Genomic DNA, 22,636 nt, shown 5'->3' with positions numbered 1-22,636 from the left:
GAACAAGGCAGATTACTAAGAAAATAAAATAGAGCATGCAAACTAAGCTTACTACACTAAAGAAACTGGTTACATGTAAGTTCTCACCCTAAATGTGGTTCCAATAATCTTCTTCACAGGCCAGATGCCCTTCGAGCCAGGGCCTAGCTCTTTCCCCCAGTTCAATCTTAATTGTTTCCAGCAGTCATCTTGGGTGAGGTAGCAGGGGAGAATTGACCGCCAGGATTATCTCACTTCCTACCCTTAAATAGGATTTTCATAGGGTAGGAGTCCTTTGTTTCCTAGTTTGACCTCTCCCCTCCTACCCCCAAAGCTTCTCATGGAAAGATACAGAATTCAAGATGGATTCCAGGGCAGGTGACATGGTCAAATGCCTCTGTAGGGCCCCGTAGCCATTCTTCACAGTCTGACCCACATGTTCACAGGAAGACTAAGATCTTTTACAGTCCATTGGCTCTTGCTGATGGGCCATCATCTTTTTCATTGATGTACCTTAAGTGTTAGCAGGGGGCGTCACCCAAAGTAACATAGTTGAAATATAGATACCTAGTCAATATTCCTAATTTCAGATGCAGAAATGATACATGCATACAAATAGGATAATCATATTCAGTAAATCATAACCTTTTCAATGATATCTCACATGAGCCATCTTGCATAAAGTATATCTCAGTTATGTCATATTCATATCATATGCATATTTGCATAAAGAATGTGGAATGACATATCACCTATACATCATAATATATGATGTGGTATAAATGTTTTATTGCCATGAGTTTGGAATGACCAGCATAAGTCACTGGGGAGTTATGCAGGAGGTCATCTCAGCTGAGTGCCAATAAAACATTTATTATACATTCTTTCTCCATGTATTTTATGGAAGCATTATATCAGCAATGTTTTAGAGAACTCTGTAAATAATTCTTTTTGGTAATATTTTTTGTATTCCTCAATCATAAATCTAGTTTGTATTAATATCTTGAGTCTAACTGTAGAGCACTTAGAGATATTAAAATACATTTACTATATCTTAGAAACTTCTAAAATAGTTTTTCCATAAGTCATAAAGTTATATCTTCAGGACCTAATAATTTCTGATATGCCAGCACAAGAAATAAGTGCTATATCTATTGGAAAAGTAAGTCTTACAGCTCTCCAGTTGTATAAAGGGTTTCTTCCTAGCACTGATGGTTGCCAAGATATTGGACCCTAAGCTGGTCACTGGTCCATGACCTAACATCGTTTATTAAGCACCGCAGACCAGTGTAACTAGGAGGGGAAACAGAATGAAAACTTTTATTGAAGTCATGGGTGATTGTGGGTGTTTGTTTATTTGTAAATATCTCTTGGAAAGCTGCTCAAAAGATTTGGATTTTTACTGTTCTTGGTGGTGATGGATTGTTAGTGTGTAGAGTGATTCCTAGAGTATAAAGATAGAAGGGACCATTAAAGCATCTAGTATCACCTCCTGTATATCAAAGGCCATTAAATTTCACCCAGTTCCTCTGTTTTGAGCCCAATAACTTGTATATGGCATTCAGTCTTGGTTTGAAGACAGCAAGAGATGGAGAATCCATCGTTTTCCTTGGTAGTTTGCTCCAGTGGTTAATCACTATCACTGTTAAAAAATTGTGCCTAACCTCTTAAATGAATTTGTTTGGTTTCAGCTTCATGCCATTGGTTCTTGTTTTGCTTTTCTCCAGCAGATTAAAGAGCCCTTTAGTACCTGCTGTTTTTCTCCATGTGAAGGTTCTGGTGCACTGTAATCAGTTCATTTCTCACTCTTCTTTTTGATAAGCTAAAAGGAGAGAGTTATTAAGTTTCCCGCTCTAGGGCATTTTCTCCAGCCTCGGATAATTTTTGTGGCTCTTTCTTGCATCCTGTCCAATTTTTCAACATCTGTTTTAAAATGTGGACAGAGCTGTACGCAGTGTTTCAGTACTGGTCTCACCAATGCCATATACAGAGGAAAAATCACCTCCCTACTCGTACTCACTGATCCCCTGTTTAGACCTTCAAGGATCGCGTTAGCTCTCTTTGCCATGTCATCACAACGGGAGCTCTAAGATGCTGTATAGAAGCTGTTAGTGCTAACCTACCTTCCTCTACTTCAGAACCATTAAGAGGCTGTAAACAAATTCCTGTTATAGGCCTTATTACTTTCATTAGATTTAAAAGGGGCTGTCCCTTTTCCACATCAGGACTCTCATCTATATATAGTGATATAACTTTATATCAATTTCATTGTTGTATTAAGTGTAATTGTAGCCATGACAGTCCTGGGATATTAGAGAGAAAAGGTGGGTGAGGTAGTATCTTTTATTGGATCAACTTCTGGACTCTGGATTTATGGCTTATTACCACAATTTGTAACCCACCTCTTTTTGTCCTGTGACTGCAGAAGTGTTAATGGGTCACTGTACCTTGAGTGGTCCTTTACAATATGTGATAACTACTTATGCTAAGCAGTCTGTTCCACCTTGCATTTTGCTGTGATACTGGAAGTACCTTTCCCAGACCTGTAAAAGAGTTCTGTTTGGCTCGAAAACTTGTCTCTCTCACCAGCAGAAGTTGGTCCAAGAAAAGATATCCTCACCCACCCTGTGTCTCTTAGATCAATTCCAGTCATTTTGGGAATGGACACTTCTGCCTAAGGATATGGTGCAATTTCAACTCTTCTCTTTTTTAAAAAAAATCCATTAACTCTGATGTAAAAGACTATAAACTAAGGATGAAACAGTGTCAAACAAGTAATCCCTGCCTTTTTCCAGTCCACTTCGGTATACTAAGCAGATAGCAGATTGATGGATCTGGTACATTTTCTTGAGCACTATTCAATTACATCCTCCATTCTCTCAAAAAAATGCATGAGATCTCCGTAATCTGCATTGTTATGTGTTCTTTTATTAGTTTCCATACTTACGTTGTTCATGTTGCCTTGCAAACTAACTCATCTGTTGTTCTTGAAAGCCAGTTTAAACCAAATATCAAAGAAATTATAATTTTCTTACCATGGAAAATAAAAGTGAATGTAAAAATAGCGATGTGCTAAACTTTACATTCAAAATTTCATTCTGTATCTTTATATTCTATAAAATGACTCTCAAATATATTTCATAGCTGAGGTTCTTCATGAGATTAGCTGTAAAGGCATTTGATAGTCAACTAGGCACAACATGGTAGTCATCTGCAAAATATTATTTGCATATTATATTTAACATGCATGAGACAGGAATGTGTACCTCTAGGTAGGCTATTAAAAGTTAGTTTTGTCTTAGGATTGTTAAACGTTTTGCACAGGTAATTCATGCTCAATGTAGGGGGAGAGGAAAATGCTTTAAAATAATTGCTGAATGTTTGTAATGTGTTCAGTGTATTGTGAAATGCCATTTCAGTTTGCTGAGGACGAAGGCGGTTATATTGGTGGCTTTGCAGTGGTTGAGTATGAGACTGCAGAGCAGGCTGAGGAAGTGCGAGAAGTCACAGATGGTATGACTATCAGAGGAAAGAGAGTCCGAGTATCATACTGTGCTCCTGGCGCACCAGGACGAAGCACATTAGCTGCATTTATAGCAGCACAACGTATGGTAAGAGACCTTCCATTTTCAAAGAGAAAACACTTTAAATGTTTATATTATGTTTTACATGTATAAGAATTTCTAAAATCCATTGGAAGAGAAACCCATAAGTGCTTTTGTAATCAGCTTAGTATTTTAATAAGATTATTATTCAGCCAAGTGAAAATTCTTTTTGAACAGGAGAAAGCTATTTGACTCGGTGAAATGTTAATACTTAAATTGTAGTTCTGTTCTGACAAGTGACTCTGTAAAATGACATTGTGGAGTTCCATGTTTATATCCTCACAATGACTACACATAAAAAATTGCTCTGTTTACAAATGAAAAGATGGTTTCTCTAACCAAGAGCTTAGGTTATAACTCAGTCTGTTCAAAGCGTTACTCTGCATCTACACAAGAAAAGTGGTTGAGTTTATGTTGGAGTTGGCTAGCTCGTGTTAGCTAGCTGGCAAGCTTAGCCTTCTTCCTAGTTAAGACAAGGACATGAACAGCAGGGATCAGGGGTAAGAGATTGTTTCAGTTCAAAACTAAACTAAGAGAGAGTGCTTTTTAACAGCTATTGGTTGGTTTAAAATGAGACAAGTAAATGTAATTTAAAAATAAATGTCAGGGTAGTGGGAATGACTTAGTTTCATGCTTGGTGTACAATGAAGCTTTTATGCCCTGTATGTCATATCAAATTATTTCTTAGAAAATTGGATGTGAAGGTAAGTGATACATGAAGCTGTCTTGAAGGTTGTAGCAGAATATTCTCATTACTTTGGATAGTTCTGAGTAAATTCAACTGTTTTTCTAGAGAGTTATTCACCTCAACTCTGTAGAAGACCAGCTGAGTTTAGTGTTATTAAAGATGGCATATTGTATTGGTCTTGCAGTGGACTACATCTCCTTCTTTACTTTCCAGAGCTGTGGGGAAAATGTATTTTTTTTCCAGGAAGAAAACTGCCCCGTGGGTGTTATGAGTGTGTATGTTTTTTTCCAGGAAGAAAACTGCCCCGTGGGTGTTATGAGTGTGTATGTTTGTATTGTGAGGGAGTAGGGTGACAAGCTGCAGGCAGGGATTGCTGTGGGGCACATTTTTTGAGATTCTATTTCATACTGAAATATTTACATGAAGAGAATGTATATTTGAAACCTTTTTGTTCCTACAAACATTACATTATAATTTCACTCTATGAATGAATGGTTTAAAACAGTGGTTCTCAAACGGTAGGTCAGGACCCCAAAGTGGGTTGCCACCCCGTTTTAATGGGGTCGCCAGGACTGAGTCAGATTTGTTGACTCAGGGCTTCAGTCCTGGGTGTGGGGCTCAGATTACAGGCCCCCTTCCTGGAGCCGAAGCCTTTGAGCTTTGGTTTTCCCCCCTCTCCCCCACTGCCTGGGATGGTGAGGCTCAGGCTTTGGCCCTGCCGCCTGGGGCAGCTGAGGTCAGCCGTCGGGTCCCCCTCTTGGGATCATGTAATAATGTTTGTTGTCAGAAGGGAATCGCGGTGCAATGAAGTTTAAGAACCCCTGGTTTAAAAGGTTGAGAGAGAAGTAATGAGAATATTGAGGTGCTGTTATGCCTGTTAGTTTTATACTTTTCTTATTGTTTCCTATCACGAAACCTAAAGGGAAGGAGAGAAATGCAGCAAGCGTGATAATTTCAGTGTAAAGGAAATGCTGGAATATGTTACTAATGAGCTTTACAGTGAAAAGGTTAATTACATCTGTTTGGTGAAAGGAAATTGCAGGAACACTGGTCTTTGAACTCTGGTGTGTGACATGTGGAGATCAAGGAAATAGTATCCAACTATGGATCTAAACCTATTTGTTTTATAAATAAAGGGTTTGCACCAGCAAATTTGTTTGAGGTAGTCATAGCAACAGAATATGCCTTTGTTTAATCCTGAGTCTAATGTTTCTGTATTTCTATTAATTCCAGATGAGAAACAATAGAAAGGGATTGCTTCCAGAGCCAAATCCAGTGCAGATTATGAAGAGTTTAAATAACCCAGCCATGTTACAAATGTTACTGCAGCCCCAGTTGTGTAGATATGCTCGTAAACGTGGTAAGCCTTTTTAAAAAGAGATAAATAAGAAAAGAATTCCGTCTGGTTATTGATATAACAAGCTTTAGCTTAAAAAAAATCAGGAGCAACCTTTTAAAATACATATGTTAATTGCCTCGGGATAGTTCTCTTCACAAAAGTGACAGAAAACAAATGGACAATAAACTCTCATGATAGTTAATTTAAATGAGAGACAAACTGAGTGAGGTAATATCTTTTATTAGACCACCTTCTGTTGGTCAAAGAGACAAGTTTTCAAGCTACACGGGGCTCTTTTTCAGGTCTGGGAAAGGTAATCGGAGTGTCACAGCTAAATACAAGGTAGAAAAGATTGTGAAGCATTAGGATTTAACACATGTTGCAAGACACCATTCCTGGTGAAGTGGGCAATTAATACCTTTGCAGAGGTGTCGCTCAAAAGCGTGTCTCTGGCCTGGTCTACACTACGCGTTTATACCGATTTTAGCAGCGTTAAACTGGTTTAACGCTGCACCCGTCCACACAACGAGGCCCTTCATATCGATGTAAAGGGCTCTTTAAAACGGTTTCTGTACTCCTCCCCGGCGAGAGGAATAGGGCTGAAATCGGTATTAACATATTGGATTAGGGTTAGTGTGGCCGCAAATCAACGTTATTGGCCTCCGGGCGGTATCCCACAGTGCACCACTGTGACCACTCTGGAAAGCAATCTGAACTTGGATGCACTGGCCAGGTAGACAGGAAAAGCCCCGCAAACTTTTGAATTTCATTTCCTGTTTGCCCAGCGTGGAGCTTTGATCAGCACGGGTGGCGATGCAGTCCCAAATCCAAAAAGAGCTCCAGCATGGATTGTATGGGAGATACTGGATCTAATCGCTGTATGAGGAGACAAATCTGTTCTATCAGAGCTCCGTTACAGAAGATGAAATGCCAAAGCATTTGAAAAAAATCTCCAGGCCATGATACAGAATCCACAGCACAGTGCTGTGTGACAAGTGTAACGGAAAGCCAAAGAATCAAATGGACACTCATGGAGGAAGGAAGGGGGGACTGAGGACTCCAGCTATCCCACAGTCCCCGCAGTCTCCGAAAAGTATTTGCATTCTTGGCTGAGCTCCCAATGCCTGTAGGGTCAAACACATTGTCCGACGTGGTTCAGGGTATATCTCGTCAATGTACTCCCCCTCCCCCCACCGTGAAAGAAAAGGGGAAAAAAATAGTTTCTTGACTTTTTTCAATGTCACCGTATGTCTACTGCATGCTGCTGGTAGACACGGTGCTAGGGCAATGAACAGCAGCATCCTCTCCCCTCTCTTCCCCGATGGCAGACGGTACAGTACAGTAGGACTGGTAGCCGTCCTCGTCATCAGCCTGTGAGTGCTCCTGGCGGGCCTCAGGTGAGGTTGGCCAGGGGTGCCTGGGTAAAAGTAGGAATGACTCCCGGTTATTCCCAGCAGATGGTACAGAACGGCTGGTAACTGTCCTCATCATAGCAACTAGGGACTGAACTCCGTCAGCCCCTGCCCTTTCATGTCTAAAGAAAAGATTCTGTACTGTCTGGACTATCATAGCAGCTGGAGGCTGCCTCCCCCTCATTTTATGTCACTAAAAAGTCAGTGTTTCTTATACCTGCATCTTTATTACTTCATCACACAAATAGGGGGACCCTGCAACGGTAGCCCAGAAGGGTTGGGGGAGGAGGGAAGCAACGAATGGGGTTGTTGTGGGGACACCCCGTGGAATGGCATGCAGCTCATCATTTCTGTGGGATCTGACACGGAGCGGCTGTACTCTCTGGTTCTCTGATACACTGCTTCTCTAGTACACTTGCCCCATATTCTAGGCAGGACTGACTCTATTTTTAGATACAACATAAAGGAGGGAATGACCCGGGGAGTCATTCCCATTTTTGTCTTTGCACCCCCGGCTGACCTCAGCAAAGATCAGCCAGGAGGACCCATGACAACAGCAGACGGTACAGAACGACTGATAACCGTCATCTCATCGCCAATTTACAATGGCACAGCAGACAGTAGAGAACGACTGATAACCGTCTCGGATACCTTGCAAAGGCAAATGAATGCTGCTATGTAGCGCTGCAGTACCGCATCTGTCAGCAGCATCCAGTACACATACAGTGACGATGAAAAAAGGCAAAACGGGCTTCATGGTTGCCATGCTATGGCGTCTGTCAGTGCAATCCAGGGAAAAAGGGCACGAAATGATTGTCTGCCGTTGCTTTCCTGGAGGAAGGAATGACTGACGACATTTACCCAGAATCACCCGCGACACTGTTTTTGCACCATCATGCATTGGGATCTCAACCCAGAATTCCAATGGGCGGGGGCGACTGCGGGAACTATGGGACCCACAGTGCAACACTCCAGAAATCGACGCTAGCCTCGGTACATGGACGCACACCATTGAATTATTGTGCTTTGTGTGGCCGCGTTCACTCGACCTTATACAGTCTGTTTTACAAAACCAGTTTATGTAAAATCGGAATAATCCTGTAGTGTAGACGTACCCTCTCTCAGCAACAGAAGTTGCTCCAAGAAAAGATATTACCTCACCTGCTTTGTGTCTCTCTCATCTTGGGACCAACATGGCTATAACACTGCAAACAGTGAATTTAAATATCATTGCTCCTTGTAAACACCCTCATGCTAACTCTGCAATCTGTGTATATTTATATTAGAAATTGGTATAAAACAAAACCTTTCATCCAAACGCCCTCAGACTTTGTGGGTCTGGTTCCAGATCTGAACTTGCAACTCAAGTCCCTCTCTAGTTCATACTGTTTTAAAATTATTTCTTTCTTATATGTTACCATAGATGTATATACCATTTTACAAGCACGCTGTTAAACAATGTCCTTCTTCCAAAGGAACTTTCCTTCTAATTTGAATGGACAATAAATTAAAAATGACGTATCATGTTTCAAAGAATTAAAGTGTTAGCAATAAGAATGGGAACAGTCAGTCTGAAGAGATCAGTGAGGGAAGACTCAGGGCAAGTCTACACTACAGCACTATATTGGCACAGCTGCAGCACATCTTCACCAGCGAGAGAGCGCTCTCCCGTTGGCATAATCATTCCGTCTTGGCGAGACGCAGAAGCGCGTCTCCTGCTGACATAGTGCTGATGTGGACAGCGTAAAACTTGTGTCACTTTGAGCGTAGGGGGGTTCACACCCCTAACTGACGTAAATTATATCAGCTTAGGCTATAGCATAGACCTGCCTTAAGAATGAATGGCTGTGCTATAAATATTATGGGTGTGGGTGAGAATCTATGCAGTGCCTCTAAGACAGTTGGGAGGGATGAGGATGAGGTGGCTTTAAGCTAATTTAGCACCCTTCCAATCTTGGGTTGCTGTGGGGGATGGAGAGGCCCTTAGTTTAACTTAGACAGCCCTCAGGGCTTCTCACACTGCAAAAAAAAGTGTGTTCTTAACTGAGGTTAGCTAACCTATGTTCACTAACTTGGGTTAAAACACATTTTTTTGCAGTGTAGACATATCTCAAGTTAGAGCAGCTTCCCTGGGCTGCTCTGTGGGCCACAGTACTGGGTGCGGTGGGCTTGCACCCAGGACAACTCTCCTGCTCCCCGGATGGCTCCGTAGTGCAGGAGTGGGTCTTTGGGAGGCAGCCTATGGCTTCCTCCATCAATACCCGCTTAAGAACAGTCCTCTTGCTGCTGGATAGAGGGCTTTTAGGATCCTTTTACCTGTCGTAACATGGCCTGAATGGAGATGAGTATCTTGCCCTCTGTGCAGGTGAACCCTAATTTTTCAATGGTTCCTGGAAATTCAGAAAATTGAGATTTTGGGAAAAACAAAATTCCACTCTTGGGGGCATTTCTGAATTTTTGCATAATTGAGTTTGGATAATCAGAATTGTACCTGAATTTCAAGGAACAGGTGTGTGGGTCTCTATAGTTGTGAAAATGTGTATATGTGGCTTTTTATGAGAGAGCAGTAATGCATTAAGAGGTATCTGTGAAGGTGGGGAAAGTGCAAGACAGCTTTGAGTGTGGTTGTTTTCAGAAGGTTGGCTGTAAAAATGTCACAGTGTGGTTTCATATTTGCCTCACGCTGGCTTCTGTATTAAATTTGCTCAAGTTACATTTAAAAGGATGGCTTTTCAAACTGTGACAGCCTTGCAGACTCACTATGAGAAGCTGGATTCCATCTGACATGTACATCATGACCTATACTAAAGATTTTGTAATCAGAACTTTCTTAATAATTCTGTTGGTAAGGCTAAAAATAATCTTAGCTGCATTGTCTCTGCAGTGCTAAAAGGGGCAATAAAGTATTTTACTTACTAAAGGAAGCACATGTGACCCTGAATACATAAAGCAGCAAATCTGTTTAGTAAGGAGGGGCCCTTTTTTGTGCAATCACTTTTATTTCCATAACACCACCTGAAAGAAGTCTGTATGGAGGGGATGTGTAAGAACAACTGAGTGTGTGGAAGTGCACGGTGGGTCTCTGCAGAAAGGGCATGATCTCATTGGATGAGGACTACTCCAGGGAGAACAGCAGTGAAGTGAGACTCTTTAAGGAAGCACAGAAGCACGATTTAAAGGGAAGGAACAGCATAGGTTGATGGCATAAGCTGTTTGTGCAATATTTTGATAATTCTTTGCACTTCATAACTTTACCAAAGCACTCTCGGGACACGCCTATGGTTATTACTGTATTACTCATTGTAAAAATGGGCAAACTGAGTCATAGGAAGGTAAGCAACTCAGCCAAGAGTCCAACAGGGAGCCAGTGGCAGAGCCAGGAATAGAACCTACGTGTGATATTCTTACCCTCTCCATATCTAAGTGCCACTTAACTGCTTGTTTCTCCCATGCTGCTTCCAGAGTGACTAGAGTTTACTTGTGTGTAACTTTCCTAATGCTATTTCCCTTCCTTTAGCATCTCTCTGCTTGTCTGTCTGTCTGTCTGTCTGTTTTCAGATTGTGAGATCCTTGGAGCAGGGATTGTCCCTTCTGGAAATATTTGGAAAGCTCCCAGCCGGTTATGGGTGATACCATAAATATATGAAATAAGAACAATAACCCAGACCCTGCACTAGCCACAAAACTACAAGCTTCACCATATTTTTAACACTGTCTCCTGAATTCTTTTTAAAATCTCAGTTTTGTTTGTAACTTTGAATATTTCATCTTTTAATTTCCAAAAATTCCCCATGTTTTTATTGCCTATAATCATTTGTTACCTCAGACTGCTGAGGCTCTGCAGTATTGTAAAATGGCAAGCAGCACTGCTGAGGAATCTGTGCTTAGTCTTTATTTTAACTCATTTTCTGTCTAGTGTGACTGTCCCTAACATAAACCTTGATCGTGCTTCCACTGAAGTCAAGGGGAGTTTTGCCATTCACTTCTAAGGGCCCATTGATGACATGTTAAATTATTAGTTGTTTACAATTGACTACACAGAAATTGTATGTCCAGTGACTATATATCTATAGAAGCATTTGAACTAAGGCCCCAGTCCTTCAGTTTAGAGGGAACGAGAAGACCTGTGCACTTTGAGGAGCCCTGTTGACTTCCGTGGGTCTCCAGGCAGACATAGCAGTTCTCCTATGTGATAAGAGTCTCTCTGCATAATAAGCTTCAGCCAGATGTGTGTTAAAAGGGTTCACTGTCCTGATTTTTAATCAGTTAATTAAATGTTAAATCCTACAGAAATATTTAGAGCAAGACAAATATATAAAGTGTATGTAACTGTTAAAAATCATTCTTTTCCTAACTTTTAAAAGTTTTATAAATTTGTCAAGGATGCTATCTTGTGTTTTCTCAAGCAGTTCTTGGAGTATCTGCTGGTTTACCTCATCTTATAAATACAGCAGTCAGTCCAGGATTTTTCCATTTGAATAAAGTACACCAGGTATGTTTATCAGTGTGAAAAAATTTATATCACTTTATGTATTTATGCAGTATTTTTCATTAAAACATGTAACAGATCTCAAGAATTGACAACTAAAATCAAATGTTTTTGTTAAAATGGCTTCGTGTTTAACATATACTGTATAAAGTAATTTCAAGAGACTGATTTAAATAAGATATAATAAGATTTGACTAATCAAAATTGAGGAGTGCTTACTGTCTGTATGCAAATTACCATTCTATTTTTTCTGAATTTTTGATTCGCGATTACCTAATTGTTTTGTGGTAGGGAGAACTTATCATTTCTAGAAAGAACATCTGTTTCCAAGTAACAGGTTGAGTAACAAGGACCATTGATTCATTTTGTACGCAGCAAGAACAAAGCCTTTTTGGAAAATAAGTCTGATTCAAGGCTGAAAGTGTGTTATCATTGTCTTTATTTTTAAAGCTTGTAAAGTGTACTACATAAATAATAACAACAACAATAATTTTGAGATGTTCGTTTTTAGGTAGAAACAAACCAAAACTGTGTATTACTGAAGTGTTCTCAGATTTCTTGTGGTGTATTATAAGGCTCCTATGACTTCCAGACCACTAGGAGCCCAACAGTAGTAAAAGAAGATATTCTGGAAGCTCATATAAATAATCCAAAGTTCATAGGGGTATCTTGTAGGGAGATTTGGGATAAATCTACTCCCTAACTCAGGGACACGGGTTGGGCTGGAGTAGCAGCTTTTGTCCACAATCAGTACTCCCTTTTGCACCAATCTATTGGGTCAGCAGGCCACCCAGTTTCCACTTCTGCTTACCACATCAGGACTACTGTAGGGGCTTCCACAGTGTGGACTCTGCCAAGGGGTGAATTTTACCCTTAGGAAATATGGGTGGGGTTTTCAAAAGTACCTAGAGAAGTTAGGAAGCTCTAATACCACTGATTTTTAAATGAGGTTTTTGCTCCTTACTCTATTCAGTACTTTTGAAATTCCTACTCGAAATAAAAAAAATTCTTATTTATTTGTTACTATTTCTACTATACTTTTAAGATCTATAGCTCCATGTCTGTTAAGAGAGATTGAACTAAAATAGGAGAGATTTTCTGCACAGTAAAGGCACTTTGCTTTCTCTCATTTTTCTACTATATGTTATCTAGAGGCATGTATTCCTTTCAAATGTTAGGTATGTTGTTTAGATCTGCAGCACACCATAGAATGAAATACATTTGATGCATGTTGTAAAGTTTACTGAACACAAAGAGTGTTATTATTTGCTTGCATTTTTAAAGTATATGTAGGACATTTTCCTCTGATATATTTAGTTACTGCTGCTCTTTCTATGGTCTTGTAGATTTTGTGCTTCCTTGGAAGGCAACATAAATGCTTTTTAATCAGTTGGAAGGAGGCATGTTGTATATAGTTGCAGTGTGACTGATGATGATCCACTGCTTTTTGGCTAAAGTATACTATAGCCAAACAAGCTAGGCTCATGCATTTAATATTCTTCCATAGGAGCTCCTGCTTTTAATTAGTCACTAAAGCTGGCCCAGTAAGGTGAATTATTGACAGTAATTTAATTATCTAGGTTCCTTTCATTGGCACTTGTGTACCCTTATTCTGCAATGTGTCTTTTTGGGGGTACTCTTCAGTGCCAGAGAATTCTGGTCACTATTTCTTTCTTGGAATTCAGTATTGTTATGTACAGGAAAAGAAGCTGTGTTACTTTCTAGTTTTTGTTGGTTTGTCAAAAGAACACTGGTTCAGCTTATTTCTGTATTCCTTCCTGCATATGTTGTTTTTGCTGTGTGGAATTGACTGTTCAAGATTTTGTTAAATGCTATATTGAGAGGAATCACTTTTTAAAAATATGATGCCAAAACATTGCTTATAGTATAAATTTGGAGATAATTAGGAGGACATGATAGATGAGAATTTGAACAGTTGTTTGGATGAATCACTGAATAAATATTTTTAGCTTAGCTACTCTTGGTATTTCTTAATGATAGACATTATGTGCCGCCATAACACATTTTGAACATTTAGAGTTGTGTGTTAACTGAATGGTGTAACTGTTTAACAGCTCTTCATGTGATTAATCCAGATAAAATGTTTTGAAGATTCAGCCAAACAATTTTCCTAAAAGTTTGTCATTTAATCAGTACATTTTCTTCCTTGATGTAACTCAGAAAATACAAATAAAATGATAAAAAATAAAGATGTACTAGCAACATCAGACGCAGGTCATTCATACTTGAAATGCTTCGGACAGCAGTGCGGACTCAATACACAAACATATTGATGCAGTTAATCCAGATTTGGCCCCTGTTTGTTTTGCAGAATTCTGTTTTTGCAGGTTTTTAGAGATTCCTTGTTTTGTGTGTTGATATTATTGTAAATAATTTCCAAAACACAGAGGACTGTTCTGTGACATGAATGTCTGTGTCCTACGTGTTCTGAGTTTAGTTCCTAAGGAATCTGCATCCCTGCCACATTGGGACACAAACTGTGCTGGCTATAAATGTCTAGAAACATTTGTGAGACTGAGTTCTGGCAAAGCCATAAAGCATGCAAAACCCTACTTGTTCTGCTCAGCTGCTTCTTCAGTTTTCAGTCATTAGTGGTGATCTGTCTGCACTCACACAGTGAAGAATTTTTATTCCATATTTCTAGTCTTGCCTCACAGAATGCGTTCTTTAAATGCCAGAGTGCTACAGAAAAAGGTTTATAGAGACCTGGAGCAAACATATGTTTTGGCTGGCAAATCATGTTCAAGAACCTCTTGCTCTCCAAGGATGATCTTTGACTAAATGTTTTCAAGCAGTCATGTAGTTAGCACAAATTATAGCAGTGGTTCTCAAACTTTTGTACTGGTGACCTCTTTCACATAGAAAACCTCTGAGTGTGACTCCCCCCTCTCTTATAAATTAAAAACACTTTTTTTATATATTTAACACCATTATAAATGCTGGAAGCAAAGCGGGGTTTGAGGTGGTGGCTGATAGCTCACAACCCCCCATGTAATAACCTCACAGCCCCCTTAGGGGTCCCGACCCCCAGTTTGAGAACCCCTGAAGTATAGTTTGATGCTCGAGTTTGGACAGCCATTTCTTTTAAACCACCATGCAATCCAAAAACCTTACTGTAGAATACCCCCAAGGCAAAGTTCTAGTATGGCATCTCAACATGGTTTGTTAAGTGTCTTTATTGTGGGTGAAGACTGTGTTACAACAGTGTTTTAGTGTAACTGTACATGAAAACCATTTCAAAAAAGCATTATGAACCACAGTGTGAATATAGCCTGAATAACTAGCCACGTTATGAATGTTCTGGGAATAGTGCTCTATGTAGGATACTTACCAATGAGAAAGGGAAGACTCATATATATGTAGGTATCCTCTCCTGAAGGTAGCATTAATGTTTAGAGACTGTGCAGCAGTATATAATAGCCCCTAACTATCCCAACATAACCTAATAAAGCAGTGAGATATTTGGAGCAGATGCCATGTAAGAAATAAAAACACTGTAAAGCACAATACAATAAACTACACTTATCCTCTAAAAAGCACCCAGAAAATCAAACTGGAGGAAAGGAAGGATAAAAGGAATTCAGAATCTTCTGCAAGCTTTGATTGCAAATGAAGCAAGGATTTGGTTTTATGGAGGGGAAGTCACTGACTTCAGATAAACACAGATATGGAAAGTCATTCCCCTTTGTCATGTTTATTCATAAGTTAAAAGTATCTGGCCTATATCACATCAATTGGAAATCTTGCCACAAGTGTAATTTTTTTGTATTCTTTAACTAATGCTTCTTGTGTCAATTTGGCAGAATTCTGTTCTGGGGAATACATCTAATTTAATGCTACAGAACCTCTCACACCTACAACTGGCACAGAAACAACTAATTACAATTGAGAATATTCAAACTAACAGTGTAAGTTCATCATTTTAACTTCAGTTATCTACCTGTATACCTTTTATTAACTGTTTTCTAAAACAAACAGGACTTTTTTAGCCTATTAAAACTTTCACCATCTAGCATATGTAGAAGAGATTAACTGTATGTGAAAACCTGTGGAATAGCTAAGGAGAGATAACTGTAGTCATTTACAATACCTCTTGTTCTTCTTTATAGAAACCTGGCTTGCTTGGAGAGCCTCCACCAATGTTACTTCAGACAGTATTGGGAACAAGGCCAATACCATCAGTGAGTGCAGACCTGGGAAACCATGGAGAAGCGCATACATGTAAATGACATTTTGTTTCATACTGTACCAGCAGAAATGTCCAGTTTGAAAATATGACTCACACCTACTTTTTTAACAAAAGTGATAATCAATAGCTTTAACCTTATCACCACAGAATAAGGAAGCCACCAAGCCTAACTACAATGTGAAATACAGGAGCATTTAACAAAATAATTATGTTGATTATTGCTGTATTGATCGGTTTGCATTGGCTGCTTTCACTACCCAGCACAAACTCCAAGGCTTTCCAGTTACACAAACTTCGATATTTTATGAAAAAAGCAGCAATGCAAACATCGGGCATATTTCCATTTAGCTTCTAAAGCATACATAGATGAGTATTCTGGCACAGACACCTTGGCTTCATTGCCTTCTCTTCCAGAAGATTCCCATATTTTTGTTTTTCATGGTCTGTATTTGCCAGGCATGTACTTGAGTATCTAAATCTCCAGCAGGCTGCTGTCTGCTCATGTTAATTTTGCAGGCTTAAACATCAAAATCCCAATAAATTCAGAAAAATTAGCATAGTATCATATAACCCATACACACTTGCTTACATCTTGGTGTCAGTTCAGGTTGACCATGAAGTTTATCACTTAAGTCAAACAAGTATGTAATTGAAAGAAGCCAAGAGTAAGCAGAATAGCAAAATGTAAACGGAAGTGGGCCACATATTCCAAGGAGAGGCTAAACGTGAACAGACTTGCTGATTAACTCCTTTATGGTAGGAATGAGCTTTTCCTGATGTGAGCCAAATTTTTAACAGCAGCCTCTAAAATCACGGACACATTTTTTCATGACTGCATTATTTTAATTCCTAAATAGGATAGTTAGATGTCTATTCTGTTCGTGTGAAATGACTCTAAGAGCTAACGCTAGGTGCTTTAACATTTAATATAAGACAGTCTCATCTTCCTGTGTTGAGTGAATTTAGCACACTATCAACACTCTCCTATTACAACTCTTAAGTATTAGATAAACCCGCAGGAATATATTTGGCTAGGGTTCTGAATTTGCTTTAATTGCTTAAGGTGATTTGGCATGCTATTTCTTGCCAGAAGTTCTCAGTTTCTGAGAAGAGCACTGTTTTCATTTTAGTGTCTTATTTTCTTACTGATGTTCTTGGATATGTGAATTGGACTAGATCTTATCCGCTTTTCTTTGCTTGTGCCCATATCCCCTATCTAATGCAATGTACTAGACATTAAAGGGCATTTGCTTTACTTTATATTACTTTAGTTTTCAATACCTGTCGCCTCTCTTAGTTCATGCCTTTTAGTGCTACAGTTAACTTTAGTCCATTTTAAGGGCGTCTACTTTTAATATGCTTGTAGACCTCGACATTTTGATTTTAGAGAAATCAAATATCTTGATTTTACTGATATTCCTTGTTTTTAATGAATTTTCCTAATGTCTTGTCTCTTCACATGAGGACAGAAATAGGTTTTTAGTATTCATTCCTGTAGGTTCCCACCTGATACATCTCAACATCACAAAGCTTCTCTTAAAAGTAGCTGTTCTGCTGAAATCAGCTGTGAATCCAGCCCACCAGAATCCTATTAGGTTTTAACTGGAGTTGAGTAAAAGTCCATCACATGGAATTTTTTAAACCTCTAAAGTTGTTTACGTTACATCTTGATGGAAAAGGAATTAGCGCTTAAACTGAGAGAGATAGTTCAGCGGCATCAAGGAGTTTAAAGGCTTTGTGAAGACTAATGTTGTTCATTGCATATAAATCTATGTATTTGGATAAGCCTAGAGTTACTCCTCTGCATTTGATTTCATGTCCCTGTGAATATCATAAAGCGAGGGTGCTCTGTCCCTTGTCAGGAAGGAGGGTGGAGAAAATGCTTTGGTATTCATTAGAGATCCCTGCAGCCAGCAAAGTGCTGGTGAACGTGCAGTTCAGTGTAGTTCTCAGCCGCAAAGAGGATGGTTATGATGTGGAGCCTTGAAATGTAAACTGAGGAAAAATGGAATGGGATGATGTAGCCCAGGGGTAGGCAACCTATGGCACAGGTGCCGAAGACGGCACGCTAGCTGATTTTCAGTGGCACTAACACTGCCCAGGTCCTGGCCACTGGTCCGGGGGATGCTGCATTTTAATTTAATTTTAAATGAAGTTTCTTAAACATTTTAGAAACCTTATTTACTTTACATACAACAATAGATTAGTTATATATTATAGATTTATAGAAAGAGACCTTCTAAAAACGTTACAATGTATTACTGGCACATGAAACCTTAAATTCGAGTGAATGAATGAAGACTAGGCACACCACTTCTGCAAGGTTGCCGACCCCTGATGTAGGCGTTAAGATTCTGTAAATCTCCAGTGCCCTGCTCCCCTACTAAGGTGAAAGAAGAGAAGGAAAACTTGTAACCTACACACCTCATTTGGAACCGGAAGTACACAATCAGGCAGCAAGAGAGACCAAAATAAAAAAAGGGCAAATACATTACAGTACTGTGTTCAATGTAAACTACTAAGGAAATGAAAGGGAAAGCTTTAAAAAAGATTTGAGAAGGCAAGGAAACCGTTTCTGTGCTTGTTTCATGTAAATTAAGAGGGTTAAAAGCAGCATCTTTATTCTGCATGGTAACATTTCAAATCTGTAATAAGTCTATGTTCAGTTGTAAACTTTTGAAAGAACAACCATATCGTTTCGTTCAGAGTTACGAAAAACTTACATCCCCAAGGTGTTCGTAACTCTGAGGTTCTACTGTATATACAGGTTAATTATGACGATAAACATAATTAGCCGCTTTGCCTTTTAATGGAGTATTATTTGTCTGCCTTTTTTAAGGAAGGTATCAAGACAATGAGTTGTTAGCCTTAGGGTATGTCTACACTACGGGATAATTCCGATTTTACATAAACCGGTTTTATAAAACAGATTGTATAAAGTTGAGTGCACGCGGCCACACTAAGCACATTAATTCAGCGGTGTGCGTCCATGGTCCGAGGCTAGCGTCGATTTCCGGAGCGTTGCACTGTGGGTAGCTATTCCGTAGCTATCCCATAGTTCCCGCCCCTTAGAATTCTGGGTTGAGAGCCCAGTGGCTGACGGGGCAAAAATCATTGTCATGAGTGGTTCTGGGTAAATGTCGTCAGTCATTCCTTCCTCCGGGAAAGCAATGGCAGACAATCATTTCGCGCCCTTTTTCCCTGAATTGCCCTGGCAGACAGCCGCCATAGCACGGCAACCATGGAGCCCGTTCAGCTTTTTTTTTTTACATTCACCGTATGTGTACGGGATGCCGCGGACAGAGGCAATACTCCAGCGCTACACGGCAGCATTCATTTGCTTTTGCATGATAGCAGAGACGGTTACCAGTCGTTCTGTACCGTCTGCTGCCAGTGTAATCTGGCAATGAGATGATGGTTATCTGGCCTTCTGTGCTGTCTGCTGCTATCATGGGTGCCCCTGGCTGAGATCGGCCGGGAGCGCTAAAGCAAAACTGGGAATGACTCCCCGAGTCAATCTCTCCTTTATGGTTTCTAAAAATAAGTCAGTCCTGCCTAGAATATGGGGCAAATGTACTAGAGAAGCAGTGTATCAGAGAGCACAGCTGCTCCGTGTCAGATCCCGCAGAAATGATGAGCTACGTGCCATTCATGGGGGGTGCCCCTGCAACAACCCCAACCGTTGCTTCCCTCCCACCCAACCTTCCTGCACTACCGTAGCAGTGTCCTCCCCATTTGTGTCATGAAGTTATAAAGAATGCAGGAATAAGAAACAGTGACTTGTTAGTGAGATAAAATGAGGGGGAGGCAGCCTCCCGGTGCTATGACAGTCCAGGCAGGACATTAAGTGGTGCGGGGGAGAGGAGCCCAGCATGCCGCTGCTATGATAGTCAAGGCAGGACAGAATCTTTTCTTTACAAAGGAAAGGGAGGGGGCTGATGGAGCTCAGCCCCCAGTGGCTATGATGAGGACAGTTACCAGCCATTCTGTTCCATCTACTGGGAATGACCAGGAATCATTCCTATTTTTACCCAGGCGCCCCTGAAGCCAGCCAGGGGTATTTAGCAGTTATCAAGCATGTTGTGCCATCTGCCACCGGGGAGGGAAGAGGAGTGGATACTGCTCTTTACTGCTGCAGCATCGCGTCTACCAGCAGCATTCAGTAGACATAGAGTGACATTAAAAAAAGTCAAGAAACTATTTTTTCCCCTTTTCTTTCACGTGGTGAGGGGAGGGGGAGTACATTGACGAGATATACCCTGAACCACGCCGGACAATGTGTTTGACCCTACAGGCATTGGGAGCTCAGCCAAGAATGCAGATACCTTTCGGAGACTGCTGGGGGACTGTGAGATAGCTGGAGTCCTCAGTACCCCCTCTCTCCCTCCATGAGCATCCATTTGAGTCTCTGGCTTCCCGTTAGCTTGTCACGCAGCACTGTGTAGCCTGTAGCTTTTTTTTTTTTCAAACGCTTTGGAATTTCGTCTTCTGTAACGGAGCTTTGACGGAACAGATTTGTTTCCCCATACAGCGATCAGATCCAGTATCTCCCATATGGTCCATGCTGGAGCTGTTTTTGGATTTGGGACTGCATGGCTGATCAGAGCTCCACGCTGGGCAAACAGGAAATGAAAATCAAAATTACGCAGGGCTTTTCCTGTTTACCTGGCCACTGCATCCGAGTTCAGATTGCTGTCCAGAGCGGTCACAGTGGTGCACTGTGGGATACCGCCTGAAGGCCAATACCGTCGATTTGCGGCCACACTAACCCTAAACCGATATGGTAATACCGATTTTAGCGCTACTCCTCTCGTCGATTTAAAGAGGCCTTTATATTGATATAAAGGGCCTCGTCGTGTGGACGGGTACAGCGTTAAATCGGTTTAATGCTGCTAAAATCGGTTTAAACACGTAGTGTAGACCAGTCCTTTGTCATTCTTTTCTTCATAGTGGTATATTAAATTTTTCTTCTGAAATTTTGTTTGTAACTAGAAAACTACTCAAAATAATTCTCTTGAGACACATAATTTCAGAAACTACACATCTGCATTTTATGGATCTATTATAGATATACTCTGCAAGAGCAGGATCTAGTGGGATTAGTGGAGAATAGCCCAGCCCCTGATCTAGTACAGCTTGGCTTTAGAGATGATTGTCTCTTGGACTCGTTCCCTTCCACTCCCTGTTGCACAGACCACCTCTGTTGCCATTTGTAATTGCATATAATGTGGATACAATCAAAATTAATGACAACTGACATTGCACAAACATTTTAACAACTCAATTGCCATATGTTGCATGTTAATATCCGAAAGTGAACTGCACTCGGTGACGTAGTTACCGCTAGTATGGACTCTGGAATTGGCTCTATCTCACATGTCATTACCAACCACAATGCAGAATTATTTTCTGCCCTTTAGGTTCCAGGATGTGCCATCTTCAAAGGAGTCTGAGTTTCATTTTTATCTCTAGTAGGGTGCAGCCAATGGCCATTCCATACAAAATATTGGTGAAGACTATTGTTTGTATACTTGATTGATGCTGTCCTTTGCAGCTCTGATTTGTTGCTCAGCTGTTCAGCAAGTTGGGAGTTTCAAGTAGCAGAACTGGTGTTTTGTGTTTTTTCTTAAATGCTAGGAAGGAAGAATGAAGTCAAAGCATCTGTAATACTCATATTGTCTTACACATAGAGTACTTTACAGGCTAATTTACAGACTTTGAAGGGACGCTGTCAATTTAAAATCCACTGAATTAACTTAACACTATTTTTAATTCGCTCTTTTATGTATTATGCCTGCCCCGAGTCTCTCTGCCAATATTTGTATACTTTTTACTTTTGCGTGTGTGTGTGTGTGTTTTACACATTACTGTGTGAAAGACCCACCCAAACAACTGAGGACAATAACTGACTACGCAGGAGAGACTGTACAAAACTGGATGTTGTGAATGCACAAACTAAACAAAATAGAAATACTTTGTTTTCTAATCTCTGTTATCTTGGGTATTGTAACTCAGAGGTAAATTGTTCTCTGAAAAAAGGGTGATTTTTTTTCTTTTAAATTGACTGTGTCCCTTTAGCAAACAGATACAAATTTGAGATAGAGGTCACTTTATTCACTCTGAAGTATGACCAGCTCAGGGTGGAACTTGATAAACGTTTTACAACACTATGCAACAGTTTATAACAGGAAATGAAGACGAATGCTCAATCCAAGTGGAACTGCAGGGGAAAATTAGATACACAGAACGTAAGTATTTGAGTTTGAATTTGGCCAGGACAATGGGGTTAACACCCTTGTCTCCTGTGAGAAGTGCTAGCTGTTGCTCACTTTATTTTTTGGAAGAAGGTCCTTCCAGCAATCCAGTGCTTTGTGGTACTATGCTGCGGTTTGCTTCAGTCCTAACTCAGAAGGCAAAGTGCCAGCTACTAAATCACTGACTCCACTTCCCGAGGCATGTATGTGTTTATTGGCAGAATCTCTCACACGGATATGCATGGACCTGGCCTAACTCAACTTCACTTGAGAACTCATGGGATTGCAGTGCAAAGTTGGTATATCAGTAGGTTTTTTTCAAAAAGGGTTCAGGTGGCGTATATGCTGAGGAACCCCTGCGACTGGCGATTGGATTTGTTCTGTATTGCTTGTGCGTAACATTTCTTATGTGTAACTGCACCTTCGGCCTTGGTAGCAGTCTGATTTTGTAATCCTTGTGCACAATGTGCTGTACAACAGGTGCTCCCCCTGAAGTGTTCTGTGTGCACACCATGGCTTCTCAGCAGCTAGCCAATAGAAGCAGAAGGTTAACCAAACATCTTCCCTATTCCCGGATGATGAAAAAATTGAGCAGGGATTATCCATTGGGATCAGATGGGCAAGTTCTACACAATCAGTTTCATAGAATTGTAGGTGAGT

At 40.3% G+C, this 22,636-nt stretch overlaps 1 protein-coding gene across 4 annotated transcripts in view; it reads left to right on the top strand.

Moving 5' to 3' along the window:
* Positions 1-22,636, top strand: part of RAVER2 (ribonucleoprotein, PTB binding 2) — a 69,837-nt gene that overhangs the window by 35,420 nt on the left and 11,781 nt on the right. For 3 of the 4 annotated variants that reach the window (XM_050961993.1, XM_050961996.1, XM_050961994.1), the window contains exons 4-9: positions 3,399-3,590; positions 5,506-5,632; positions 11,430-11,515; positions 15,337-15,441; positions 15,643-15,754; positions 22,457-22,630. In XM_050961993.1, coding sequence (XP_050817950.1) covers positions 3,399-3,590; positions 5,506-5,632; positions 11,430-11,515; positions 15,337-15,441; positions 15,643-15,754; positions 22,457-22,630 — 796 coding nt within the window. The remainder of the gene's footprint in view (positions 1-3,398; positions 3,591-5,505; positions 5,633-11,429; positions 11,516-15,336; positions 15,442-15,642; positions 15,755-22,456; positions 22,631-22,636) is intronic. The other variant, XM_050961995.1, reaches the window with a different exon arrangement.

This window comes from Gopherus flavomarginatus, chromosome 7, assembly GCF_025201925.1.
Source record: "Gopherus flavomarginatus isolate rGopFla2 chromosome 7, rGopFla2.mat.asm, whole genome shotgun sequence".
In the NCBI taxonomy this organism is placed as follows: domain Eukaryota; kingdom Metazoa; phylum Chordata; order Testudines; family Testudinidae; genus Gopherus; species Gopherus flavomarginatus.
This window is presented reverse-complemented; position numbering and strand designations above follow the sequence as displayed.